This window comes from Pteronotus mesoamericanus, unplaced genomic scaffold (genome assembly GCF_021234165.1).
Source record: "Pteronotus mesoamericanus isolate MK-2021 breed Mesoamerican mustached bat unplaced genomic scaffold, CSHL_Meso_final contig_121, whole genome shotgun sequence".
Lineage (NCBI taxonomy): Eukaryota > Metazoa > Chordata > Mammalia > Chiroptera > Mormoopidae > Pteronotus > Pteronotus mesoamericanus.
This window is the reverse complement of record NW_026555046.1, coordinates 3,668,281-3,682,711: the sequence shown is the minus strand read 5'-3', so window position 1 is coordinate 3,682,711 and position 14,431 is coordinate 3,668,281. Positions and strand designations below refer to the sequence as shown.

The following is a 14,431-nucleotide window of genomic DNA, read 5'->3' as shown; positions in this document are numbered from 1 at the left end:
AACAACTAAGCAACGAAGAGACAGCCAACCAATCAGATGCACAGTTCAAAACACTGGTAATCTGGATGCTCAATGAATTGGTTGAGTATGGTCACAAAATGGAGGGGGAAAATGAAGGCTACGCAAAGTGAAATGAAGAAAAATATACAGGGAACCAACAGTAAAGGGAAGGAAACTGGGACTCAAATCAACAATTGGGAGCAGACGGAAGAAATAAAACATTCAACCAGAACAGAATGAAGAAACAAGAATTCAAAGAAAATGAGAGGCTGAGGAGCACCTAGGATAACTTTAAATGTTCCAACATCCGAATCATAGGGCTGCCAGAAGGAGAAGAGGAAGAGCAAGAAATTGCAATCTTATTTGAAAAAATAATGAAGGAGAACTTCCCCAGTCTGGCCGAGGAAATAGACTTCTAGGAGATCTGGGAAGCTCAGAGAGTCCTAAGGAAGTTAGACCCAAATAAGCATACACCAAGACACATCATAATTACATCATCCAAGATTAGAGCTAAGGAGAGAATCTTAAAAGCAGCAAGAGAAAAGGAGACAGTTACCTACAAAGGAGTTCCCATAAGAGTATCAGCTGATTTCTCCAAAGAAACCTTGCAGGCAAGAAGGGGCTGTAAGAAGTATTCAAAGTCCTGAAATGCAAAGACCTGCATCTGAGATTACTCTATCCAGCAAAGCAATCATTTAGAATGGAAGCGCAGATGAAGTGCTTTCCAGATAAGGTCAAGTTAAAGGAGTTCATCATCACCAAGCCCTTATTATATGAAATGTTCAGGGGACTTATCTAAGAAAAAGACGATCAAGAACTATGAACATTAAAATGACAACAAACTCACAACTATCAACAACTGAATCAAAAACAAAAACAAACTAAGCAAACAATTGGAACAGGAACAGAATCTTAGAAACAGAGATCAGAAAGGAGGGGGAGGGAGAAAAATGTACAGAGAATAAGAGGCATAAATGGTGGGTACAATATCGTCAGGAGGAGGTTAAGAATAGTATAGGAAATGGAGAAGCCAAAGAACTTATATGTATGACCCATGGACATGAACTAAGGCAGGTGGGGAGGGGAATGCTGGGGGATGGGGCAGTGCAGGGTGGAGGAGAAAAAAGGGGAGGAAAAAATGGGACAACTGTAATAGCATAATCAATAAAGTATATATTAAAAAATAAAAATAAAGTTTTCTATTGTTTCTAAATGCTATGCTATGCATTAGGCATTAGTTATTAGTGCTTCTGTATTTAATTTTTCATCTATACTGTTTGCATTTTTAAAATTAATTTGAGCCCAAAGCTGTTGTTTAAATTTTTGAATCATGAAAAATGATCAAATCAATAATTTCATGTAGTTCAACCTAATAAGTCTTTGAAAGCCTAAAGGTTACCGTTTTCGCTGGAAAACTGACTTGATTATATGATTTGAAGGAATTAAATTGTTTCCTTGGGAATTTTGTTATGTTTCAGAATTTTAGGTTCACAAAACATGATTTGTACTTTCACCATTTAATATGGACATATAACTTTCTACAATTTAAAAAAAGGTAGATTCTATCTACAATAAAAACAAAACTAATCACTTCCCAGTAAGATATTGGGTAAGAGTTCCTTCAGTTTCTTGCAGTGTCCCTGACCCCACCCCATAGAAACTAACTGAAATGATTCAAAGAAAAGCAAAAATAAGAAATTGCTACTAACATTAAAAATAGGAAATTGTCAATCACATACCACTAATTTGAAGGAGTTTGTGGCCTATTATGTTAAAGTTTGAACTAAACTGGGAGCTGATAACACCACTCTTCTCAAGGGAGCCATGCAGTACTATGGGAAATATAAATCTAGGAAAAGTCACTAATAAACCTATGTTTCGGGTGGAGGATGGAGGATAGACTGCAAGGGAGGGCCGTAGGAAGATAATATATAACTCCTTCCTTCTTAGAAGAGCCAACAGCATTCTGTGGTCTTCCTATCCTAGCAAGACTAGCGGAGGGCTTTACCACACACGTTGTTTTTCACTGACTTGGCTTCCTCGATGGAGTATGGACTTGCACTGATGTCCTTTTAATAAAGAAGGAGGGTGAGAAACAAAGGACGGATGTAAGAGAGGTGCAAAATGACCCATTGGAAGCCCTTTCATAGCTGTGGGCTTTGGACTTAGAGCAGCAGTGACACCTGGGCCTGAAAGAAAATAATTGTGACTTTATCCAGCAGTTCTTGTGCATAGCTAATCCACCTCAAAGCAGGGGAGAATTTTGCAATCAGGGGTGGGGGTATTTCTCTATTGGTCCTGATTACTCTCCCTACATGGTAAACCTGGCCTCTGGGAAGGTGGTTTCAAAAAGTACCAAGAAAAAAATGCATATAGGGATGGAGACTGCCTTCAGATCCATATTCTCCCATACTAAATGACTGAACCTTTATGCCATCTATCATTTTGTTTGCTTTTTAAAAACTTTTTAGTTTTAGAAAAGTTTCAAATGAAAAATGAAGAGTTCCAAGGATCATACAAATAAATTCTCTATATAATTCACCAATTTTAAACATTTTGTGTCTATCATCTTTTTATCTATAGATGTTTATTTTCTGAAACATTTGAAAGTAAATTACAGAAATCATGCCTTTTTACCCATAAATAATTTAATATTTATTTCCTAAGAACAGGAATTCTCTTATATTATTACAGTACAGTAAGTCCTCACCTACTGTTGTTGGTTTTAAACAGTTTTACCATAGGCTAATTGATATAAACAAGAGTTGAGGTCCTATGGCATATGTCTGTATATCAATTAGCTTGTGGTAAAATTGGTTTCATTATATGTTGTTTTGCTTAAAGTTGCACTTTTCAAGAACCCATCAATGATGTTAAGTGAGGCATATTAATAAGGCAAAATAAGTGTCAAATTTAGGAAATTTAACATTGGGAAAATATTACTCTATAACCTATATTATATTATATTATTTTTTCCCCAGTAATGGACTTTATAGCATTTATTTTTTTCTGGTCTGGGATCCAATCCAGAATTGTGTTTTGCATTTAGTTGTAATGTTTCCTTTATTCCCTTAATCTCAGGCAATTCCTACTTAATTTTGATGACCTTGACATTTAAATTTAAGTACAAGCTTTTTGTTTTGTACATTGGCCCTCAGTTTGGATGTGAGTGATATTTCCCTGAAATTAGGTTCAGATAATGTGTTTTTGCAGGAATGCCACATAAATGAGGTGCACGCTCTGTGCATCATATCAGAAAGCACATGATGTCTGTTCCATTGTTGTTCAGGTGAACTTTGATCATTTGATTAAGATGACATCTGCCACATTTCTCCGTGGTAAATTAGGAAGATACTTTGAGATGATATGTATCTTATTCCTCATCAAATTTTCATCTGTTAGTTTTAGCATCCATTTTTGATTCATGCCTGAATAGTTTATTGCTATGAGAGTTGCAAATGGTGATTTTTTTAGCATTCATCATTCCTCCTATGCTTCTTAGTTGGCATACTACTCTAAAAAGCACATTCCCCTCATCTGTTAATTTTTATTTACTATCGATATGGAGTCATGGATTCTTATTTTATTCAATAGGTTATAATCTGATAACATCAATATTTGATTTGGTACTTAAATTATCCCAAATTTGGTCATTCAGAGAGCCTCAAGAACCTCCCTATGCCTTTTTGACAAGTCTTGCTTTTTTTTAAAATATTTTATTACTTGACACGGAATGCTCCAAGTTCATCTTAAAGTTACTTCTCCAAAGAGCTTTAATTCTTTTTAGGGCAGATAATGTTTAGAAACTACTCTGTCAATACTGTGTAAGTGTTAAGGAGGGGATTTTAATTTGCTCATGTAAAGAGGTAAGAATTCAGAGGGCAGTTTACTCATGCTAACTTTGGACACATTCTGCTTGGCATAATAGGACTTTTGTCCATACTGGTGGACCTGGCATTCCATACTGTTTGAATTTCTATAGCCTTCTTTTACGTTCTGATCTTAAAGAAAGTTTCCCTTATTTCTAGAATTTTTGGGGGGATCCTTTAAAAACATTCTGTCTCCTAGATGGATTTTAGAATATCATGTAAAAAAGTCAAATTCCAAAAAACATGTTATTGTTATTTTTAAAAGTATTGAATTAAATTTATTATTTAGCTTAGGGCAGAAATTATCTTTTTTACAAGCCTGTGTCTTCCCATTTAGGATTAAGAGATGACTTCATTTAGCCTTGACTGGTGTGGCTTAGTTGGTTGAGTGTTGGTTTCCAGACTGCAAGGTCACTGGTTCGATTCCTGATCTGGGCACATACCTGGGTTGTGGGCCAGGTCCCCAGTTGAGGGCATGTGAAAGGCAACCAATCCTCACATCAATGTTTCTCTCCCTCTCTTTTTCCCTCCCTTCCCTTGTCTCTAAAAGAATAAATAAAATCTTAAAAAAAATAGAGATGACTTCATTTATTCTTTGGTTATAGACTTCAGTAAAGGGGCTTGTATTTTTCATCACATAAATGTTGCATGTCAACTATTATAATTGTCGCAGTTTTTGTGATAATGTGTAGTTGATTCCTGAACAATGTGGGGTTTGAACTGCCTGGATTCACTTATATGCTGATTTTTTTCAATAAATACATTAAATATATTTTCCTTATAATTTTCTTGATAACATTTTCTTTTCTATAACTTAATTTACAGCATATAATATACATAACATATAAAATATGGGTTAATTGACTGTTTATATTATTGGTACAGCTTCTAGACAACAGTAGGCTATCAGTGTAGTCAACCCTCTGCATCCGTAGATTCCAACCTGTGGATCGAAAAATATTTTCAAATATTTTCAAAATATTTTTTTCGATCCACAGTTGGTTGAGTCTGCAGATACAAGATCGATGGACACAAAGGGCCAACTGTAGTTAAGTTTTGGGGAGTGAAAAGGTATATGTGGAGTTTCCACTGTGTGTGGTTTCAGCACCCTTAACCCTGACATTGCTCAAGGTAATCAGTAATTGGTTATAGTTTTGTGTTTGCGAATACTATCTTTTAACAATTCTTATTATGAATTTACACATATGGAAAAGTGCCTAAACCTTGAATATATAGTAATAAATTTTATTTAATCACTACCCAGCTCAATTAATAGAACTTTGCTGGCACCTGAAGCTCCCTGTTTGCCCTTTCCTCGTCACAACCCCCTTCTCACCGTCCTTCTCTCTTAAAGCCAGCAAATTAAGGGAAATACAGCTGCTCACATGGCTTTCATTGTTCAATGTAGGAAGCATGACAGTTAAGCAGGAGAGACTTTATTTTCCTGACACAGACATTTACTGTGGGCCTTTATGTAAGAGACAAGGACTGTATAATTGACTCTTTTTTAAGGCTAGTTTTATGAAATATGCAGATTTTTCATAAGTTTGTTTCTTACTGAGTCTATGCTAGAATAAAGCAGATTATAATATTAAAATTTTTTAAAACGTCTTTCTAAGGTATTTTTAATTTAGATGTCAAAATAGTAGCCTGGGATTATCTAGCCTGTTGAAAATCATTGTTTTGGCCCTGACTAGGGTGGCTCAGTTGGTTGAGTGTTGCCCTGCAAAGTGAAAAGTCACCAGTCCATTTCCTGGTCAAGGCACATGCTTGGGTTGTGGGGTGTATACTAGAGGCAGCCTGTTGATGTTTCTCTTTCTTCCCCGCTCCTAAACAAACAAACAAACAAATAAAATCTTGAAAAGGAAAGAAAATCATTGGTCTGGTTTCTCTTAGTTTAGTGAGTTTGTGGAAGTTGCTGATATCTTGCCATAGCCTCAACTGCCTTTCAGCACTGGTGATCAAGATAAATGAATGTTTTTTTCTTCTACCATCTCTTAGATTTTGGTGTCTAGTCGGTCCTTGGGCCTCTTCTTACTGTGTACTTTTTCTCTGAGCTATCTCCTACTGTTGCTTTAGTGCTTACATTTATCCTCATAAAAATCTACATTTATTTCCAAGACCAGGTTTTCCTGACCTGTGATTCTCTCAAATAAAAATGAATGGGTTTTAACTAGGGTTATCTTATATTTACGTGAATGAGTTTTTAGTGATCAGGAATTTGACTGAAGTCTGGCCTAGGGAAATCTTTGCAGAATTGGAAATGCAGAGGAAACAGCCTATGGAAATTAATGATCATGCTATAAAAGAGATTATATTCATTATGTTATTAGATATTATTTTTTAATTTACAAGTAGTTCTTTTTATTTTTTAAATGTGCCACATTATTTTTTATTATATTTATTGGAGTAACATTGGTTAATAAGATTATATAAGTTTAAAGTGTAGATTTCTATGATATGTGATCTGTATATTGCATTGTGTGCCCACTACCCAAAGTCAAATCATCTTCCATCACAATATATTTGGTCCCCTTTACCCTTTACTACCCCCTGCCCCAACCCCTTCCCTCTGGGAATGACCATACTATGCTAATTGTATTAGCACCATATTATGCTAATCAAAATTATATATACTATCATCAGTTTCAGTGCCTCACCTCTCTGTCTTCTTTATACATCTTTATAGCTGTTTGTATCTTTTAAGAAATGATGTTAATATTATTCTTGAAGTGTTAATTCTAAAAACTTTTGTATTTTTCTCCCTATCTTTTATTTTCTGAAGTGCTAACTAAAAGTGCTCACATTCTGGCAGATATTAAGAGGCACACTTAGTTAATGGTGCTTTCTTATATAACTCATCAGGGCTCCTTTTTATTTTCAGTACTGTTTTATGCTGTTTGTTTCTCTCTTTCTCTCTCTCTTTTTTTTTTTTTTTAGAAATAACACTAATAACTTTTGCATTTGCTTCTAGAAAAACTGATTGCTTATCAACGAGAATTTCTTGCTTTGAAAGAACGTCTTCGAATAGCTGAACATAGAATCTCACAGCGCTCTTCTGAATTAAGTGCCATTGTACAGCAGTTCAGGCGTGTAGGAGCAGAAACAAATGGGAGTAAGGACACGTTGAATAAATTTTCAGGTACAAATTATATTTTTGGTTACATAAAACGATTGTATTTTCAAAGAGTTATGTGAAATATTTTATTTGGAAGTTGTGTAGAGTAGCTTATCAAGCAGCATTTTTCACCCTTTTCAGAGAAAAATCACACATAAAACTTTGTATTATGGTAAATTATAAAACCGTTTTAATTAATTGATTTTAATTAATTATTAAGAGTAGTAATGGGTTAAATTTCAGTTGTACACATTTCGTTGATGCCAGTGTTTTTATGTTTTTAAAATCATATTCAAAATGAGATCAAATTTTAACTTTGCATTTATACATGTTTATGTTGTCACTTGGCTGGACCTTAGATATACTCTGGAGAATCTTTGAGCTATTTGAAGCAATTAGTGATCTTAGATCTGATTTATAAGAAAAAATACGAAGTTTTATTATGGGTACTTTTGGAGATATTTGACTTTTTCCCTCTCCGAGAACTTCTGATCAGAGTAAAATGAATGCCAATCTTCTCTGTTTCTGTGCTGTTCTTATTCTAATAACTAAATTGATATATGTAATTCCTCTTAACATTCATTACCTTATCTTATTTTTAAAATTTCACGCTTATTGTTTCCCCTCCTGATTATGGAATTGATTATGGGATAACAACATTTAAAATTATGGAGCAGTATAGGTAACAAAAATAAATCAGCCATAAACCTCCTGCCAAGTGATTTCTTTTTTTTCTTCAAAAAACAATATTTTTCTTAAAAATTGTGACTGTGTGTTATAGCTTGATTTGTACTCTTGAAATTATGCTATTAGCACTTAATGTGCCATTGAGTATTCTTCAAAAATACCATTTTAATGGCTTTATAACTTCTCAGTTAATCATATATTGTAATCTATTAAACATTTTACTATAATTAGGCAAATAGAATGTTTTGGGTGGTTTTTCCGCCCCACATTTTAGCTCTGTGATGAACATCTTTGCATATAAGTCTGTCATATTTTTGGTAGCCCTTTAGGTTATTTTCATTAGGTTATGACAGTCTTAAAAACAGGATTTATGTTTTGGTGACTGTTGATTTCCAAACACACAGCACAGTGGCTGCAACAAAATAGATAATCACTAAATATTCATTGAATGCATAAAAGTTAAATTTCTAAAAGGGAAATTATTGAATAATGGGACAGATATGTTTTAGGGTTTTTGATGTTCTGAATAGCTAAAACATTTATCACATTATCACCAAAATTTATTATCATTATTTAATTTGGTTTCAAAAGTGTCTTTGTCGTTTTAAATGGAGATCTCATGCATCAAAGTATGAAATTAGGAAAGAAAATTCTTTAGTCCTAGTTTCATAAATTTTACTGCTATGTATGTAAAAGCTGCAATTTCTGTAAGTAAGGTGTCCTGTGGATTAATTATTCTTCTGTTTCAGATAATACCCTGAAGCTGTTAAAGGAGTTAACAAGCAAAAAATCTCTTCAAGTGCCAAGTATTTATTATCATTTGCCTCATTTATTGCAAAATGAAGGAAGCCTTCAACCTGCTGTGCAGATTGGTAATGGAAGAACAGGAGGTAGGTTTACTTTGGTTCTTTTTGTGGTTGTACCGCTAGTTTTAATTTGTGTCTTGCAGTATTACATTGACTGTTAGAAGTCTGGCAGGTGAAAGAATAAAAATCGTTTTTGTGTGCATAGTAACTTAGGGCCCATTCTAAAGTTCACATTGAAAGGAGTTGGACATTTTTCTTCATAGACCAGATTAACAGAGCTGAAAAACATCACAAGAAACCTAGTTCAAGCCCCATTTATCCAGGCAGAAAAACGTTTAAACTTTTGTCATTTTCAGTTTTAAAAATTTGAGAGAGATGACTTTTTTCTTCAATATTAATAGCTCTTATAGTCATGTCAAGATTTTTCTTGTATCTGTCCCTACTTCTTATAGAGAAGGAAGTACATAGTTACTTTATTTTACCTTTCATTTAATAATAGAAATATGTTACTTTGTTTCTTTTTTTATATAACCAAAGATAATTTATATCATTTTTTTCTCTTCATAGAGCTACCAGATTTTCTTCAATTTTTCTTGTGGGACTTCTTTACTATTCTTGTATACTTCTATTTCTCTACTTTGTGTTAATTTTTCTTTGTAGATTTTTAAATATACAGACCAAAATATTATTTTGCTTTCTTAATAAGTCTTTATCAAACGATGAAACCATAACTTCAGTTATTGACATTTATATTTTTTAATTTATTTTTAAAAATTATTTTATTGATTATTCTATTACAGTAGTCCAAATTTTCACACTTTGACCCCCTCCACCGGGTACTCCCATTCCCTCCAGCAATGTCCCTCCTTAGTTCATGTTCATGGGTCAGGCATAGAAGTCCTTTTACTACTCCATTTCCTATACTACTCTTAACATCCCCCTGTCTATTTAGTGCCTACCAATCTGTACTTCTTCATACTTGTGCCTTTTCTCCCATTCTTTCCCCCCACACAGCTGATAACCCTCCAAATGATCTCCAATATATGATTCTGTTCCTGTTCTGGTTTACTTGCTTTGTTTTTTTTTTAAACATTTTTATTGCTTTTATTTTTTTTAAATTTATAAATCATGTTTATTCTATTACACTTGTCTCAGTTTCCCCCCCTTATTCCCCTCCACCCATCCCACCCCCACCCCCTCCCCCTGCTCCGACAGTCAACTCCCACTCTGTTGTCCATGCCCATGGGTCATTCATACATGTTCTTTATCTAGTCCCTTCCCCTTCTTTCCACCGTTGTCCTCTTTACCCCTCCCCTCTGATCACTTTCAGTCTGCTTCATGTTTCCATGCCTGTGGTTTATTTTGTTCATTAATTTATTTTGTTAAATAGAGTCTAATTATAGGTGAGATCATATGATAATTGTCTTTCATCAACTGGCTTATTTCACTTAGCTTAATATTCTCCAGTTCCATCCCATGTTGTTGCAAAAGGTAGGAGTTCCATCTCTCTCTCTTTCTTTCCTTCTTAAATGCAGATTGATTTATTTTTTAAATGTCAAAATTAATTATAAAATATTTTAAAAAATTTAAAACCATTATAAAGTCTCAGCAATTAAACCAACATGACACCAGCACAGAAATAATCACGTAGATCAATGAACTATAATGAACATTCTAGAGACAAATGTATATATATATCTGATTAATATATGTATGATTAAGTTGATATTTCAAATAATGGGTAAAATAAGGCTTATTCAACAAATAAGGTGCATGGACCACTATTACTTGAAATAAAACAAACATAGAGCCCTGTTTCACACATTATACAAGAAATATCCAGGTGAGTTAAAAATCAATATGTAGAATCAAAGGAGTTTTACAAGAAAATAGAACTAATATTTTTCATGACCTGAAGTAAAATATTCAACCCCAGAAGCTATAAAGTAAATATTGACAATATGACTATATTAAACATTTAACTATATAGTAATGTACATATAAAAGAAGTTAAAGGACAAGGAGTAGAATAGGAAAGTATTTGTAACACATCTAAAAACATGGTTAATGGGTTTTTTTTGGGAAGGGGAGAGTTCTACAAACCTTTCATCAATAAATGGATAAAGAATACCAAAAAGTCATGTAAAGCTTTTTTTAAAAAAAATAATAGAAATAGGCAAGAAATATACAGAAACAGGTTTAGTTTCAACAAATAGTAAAGGAAAAACAAAAATAAACATCATTGTCACAATCAGATTAATGAGTATTAAAAATATTGGTAATACCAAGTATTGACAACTCTAAAACGAACTGGGTATTCATAGAAACTTTTTCTCCATCTTAAAGCAATCCCTTTAGCATATTTTGCAGTGCTGGTTTGGTGGAGGTGTATTCTCTTAGCCTTCTTTTGTCTGGGAAACTCCTTATTTTGCCTTCCATTTTAATTGAGAGCCTTGCTGGGTAGAGCAGTCTTGGTTGCCGGCCTTTGCTTTTCATTTCTTGGAATATTTCTTGCCATTCCCTTCTGGCTTGCAGTGTTTCTGTTGAGAAGTCAGATGCTAGCCGTATCTGGGCTCCCTTATATGTTACTACCTCTTTCTCTCTTGCTTGCTTTAGGATTCTCTGTTTGTCTTTGATATTTGCCATTTTAATGATGATGTCGTCTTGGGGTGGGCCTCATTGGGTTCCTCTTGAATGGGAAACCCTCTGTTGCTTCCTGGACTTGTGTGACTTTTTCTCTCCTCCAATTAGGGAAGTTTTCCATCATGACTTTTTCAAACAGGTTCTCTATCCCTTCCTCATCCTCCTCGCCTTCTGGTATCCCTATTATATGGATATTTTTACGTTTCAGGTTGTCCTGCATTTCCCTAAATGCCTCTTTATTCTTTTGTAGTCTTTTTTCATTTTCTTGCTCTTTCTGGGAGTTTTTTACTACCTTGTCCTCCAGCTCGCCGATTCGGTCCTCAGCTTCATCTAGCCTGCTTTGGATTCCTTCTGTTGTGTTCTTCAATTCAGAAATTGTATTCTTCATTTCCTCTTGTCTCTTATTGATAGTTTCTATGTCCTTTTTCATGGTGATATAGTTTGCAGTAAGTTCCTCGTAGTTTCCCTGTAGTTTTTGGTAATTCTCTCTGAGCTGACTGAGCTCATTGAGCTTCCTTAGAACCGTTGTTTGGAACTCAATATCTGATAGCTTTACTTGCCTCTATTTCATTTAGTTCTCTTTGTGGGGATTCCTCCTTTCCTTTTGAGTAGGGTGTATTTCTTTGTCTTCCCATTATTTGATAGAGACTCTTCTCCTTTGCTTCTGCTTGTTAAGGTGATCTGTCTTGATTTCCTGACTTTGTGGTGTGAACTTCTATGGTTGGAGACTGCTGTTTTTACTTTGTGGATCTGCCTCTGATGATGTCAGTTGTTGACCCTGTCTGACCTTAGGCAGTCTGTTTGAGACTTCCAGTAATCTACTGTTTGTGGCTGTCTCCTTCAGCTGTTAATCTATTCAATCTTCATTCAGCAGGCCGCCTTAGACAGCTCAGGGCGGGGCAGAGTCCCTCCTGGAGGTGGGGTTATTGGGTCCTCTCACATATGGGGGAGGAGTCCACACTGGGTTCCCGCCGGCTACTCTCTCTTCTCTCCCCAAAGCCTCCATCCCTAGTCTCTTCAAGTATTGCCAGCCCTCTCTGCACCCCCTTTAGCCAGGGATCTACTGTCTGTGGCTGCCACTCTGCACTCAGCAGGCAGCTTAGCCAGCACGGGGGCGGGGGGGGGGGGGGAATTTCACCTGGGGGTAGGGCTATTGGGTCCTTTGACGTTGATACTGCTTAGTGGGTGTGGTCTCTGCGTGAGCAAGATGGCTGCTGCCGCATGGGAGAAGAGTCAGCACCGAGATCTCAGCAGCTACTCTCTCAGTTCTCTCCCCAAAGCTGCCTTCCGCAGTCTTTCAGGCATTTCTAGCCCACTCTGCCCACACTTTTGCCAGAGACCATGGTAAGTGGCTGCGAATGAAAATTTATGCATTGGCCCTTTAAACTGTTGTTTGAGTCTTCAGCCATCTCTCTGTGGCAGAGAACCACCCTGCCGCTTTTCTCAGCTGGCTGTTTTTTCTGTATGTTTTGGGCTCTGGCGCTGTGGGCTAGAGATCGCTGCTTCTGGTTTAGACCCCACTCTTCTCAGGGGGATCCAACTGGCCGTTTCAATACCCTTCTGGTGCTGCTGCCCTGGGCGCCCCGCCTGTCTTCTCAGGTCTGTACCGCACTCCTTACCAGTTAGATTGAGCTAAAGCTGATTCTTTTGTCTTCGAGGTTACAAGGCTCCTCTCTCGCTCTTGTTCATTTGTTTGTTCCACGTGAGTGCTCCACATTTTAGTTGTAATTCCAGGTTGCTCCTGGGAGGAGGTCAGTGTGACTTCCACTTACTCCTCCGCTATCTTGATTCTCCTGGTGTTTTTTATTTTTATTTTTTCAAGTATATTTTATTGATTATGGTATTACAGTTGTCCCATTCTTTTTTTCTCCCTCTTATCCCCTCCCTGCCTGTTACCCCCATTCCCTCCAGCATTCCCCCCTCCTCAGGTCATGCCCATGGGTCATCCATATAAATCCTTTGGATTCTCCTTTTCCTATGCTATTTTTAACCTCTCCCTGTCTATTTCGTTCCTACCTATTATACTTGTTATTCCCTGTACCTTTTCCCCATTCTCCCCCTCTCCCTCCCTGGTGATAACCCTCCATGTGATCTCCATTTCTATGATCCTGTTCCTGTTCTAGTTGTTTTCTTAGTTTGCTTTTGTTTTGTTTTTTAGGTTCAGTTATTGATAGTTGTGAGTTTGTTGTCATTTTACTGTTCATAGTTTTTATCTTCTTTTTCTTAGATAAGTGCCTTTAACATTTCATATAATAAGGCTTGGTGATGATGAGCTCCTTTAACTTGACCTTTTCTGAGAAACACTTTATCTGTCCTTCAATTCTAAGTAATATTTTGCTGGATAGAGTAATCTAGGTTGTAGGTCCTTGCTGGTCATCACTATGAATACTTCTTGCCAGTCCCTCCTAGCCTGCAAGGTTTCTTTTGAGAAACCAGCTGACAGTCTTATGGGAATTTATTTGTAGGTAACTATCTGCTTTTCTCTTGCTGCTTTTAAGATTCTCTCTTTATCTTTAACATTTGACATGTTATTTATGATAAGTTATGGTATGGTCCTCTTTGGGTCCATCTTGTTTAGGACTCTCTACTTCCTGGACCTGTATGTCTATTTCTTTCACCAAATTAGGGAAGTTTTCTGTCATTATTTTTTCATATAAGTTTTCAATTTCTTGCTCTTCCTCTTTTTCTTCTGTTACCCCTATGATTCGGATGTTAGTTCATTTGGAGTTGTCCCAGATGCTCCTTAGCCTATCCTCATTTTTTTAAAATTCTTTTTTGTTCTGGCTGTTTTGATTGAGTGCTTTTTTTCTTCCTTATGTTCCAAATCATTGATTTGACTCTTGGCCTCATCCCCTCCACTGTTGATTCTCTGCAGATTTTTATTTCACTTAGTGTAACTTCATTTCTGCCTGGGTCTTTTATATGTTGTTGCAGTACCCCGTGAGTTCCTTGAACATCCTGATAACCAGTCTTTTGAATTCTGCATCTGATAGGTTGCTTATCTCCATTTCATTTAGTTCTTTTCTGGAGTTTTGTTCTCTTCTTTAATTTGGACCATATTTCTTTGTCTCCTCAGTTTGGCAGCCTCCCTTTGTTTGTTTCTGTGTATTAGGTAGAGCTGCTTTGATTCCCTGTCTTATCAGCATGGCCTAATGTAGAAAAGTGCACCTGTAAGTAGGATGGGGTAGAACATTAGGTAATCGGAAGTGAAGCGCAACTCATTCATCACTTTGTGGCTCTGTGTCAAGGAGGGCTTGGAGAGGGGACATTGCCTCTGCCTGGCCTCTGGAGTTTTGCCCAGGATAATG

At 36.1% G+C, this 14,431-nt stretch overlaps 1 protein-coding gene across 1 annotated transcript in view; it reads left to right on the top strand.

Annotated features, from left to right (window-relative positions):
* MGAT4A (alpha-1,3-mannosyl-glycoprotein 4-beta-N-acetylglucosaminyltransferase A) overlaps nt 1-14,431 on the top strand; it is a 130,989-nt gene that overhangs the window by 65,299 nt on the left and 51,259 nt on the right. The window contains exons 3-4 of the mRNA XM_054586235.1: nt 6,844-7,011; nt 8,424-8,564. Coding sequence (XP_054442210.1) covers nt 6,844-7,011; nt 8,424-8,564 — 309 coding nt within the window. The remainder of the gene's footprint in view (nt 1-6,843; nt 7,012-8,423; nt 8,565-14,431) is intronic.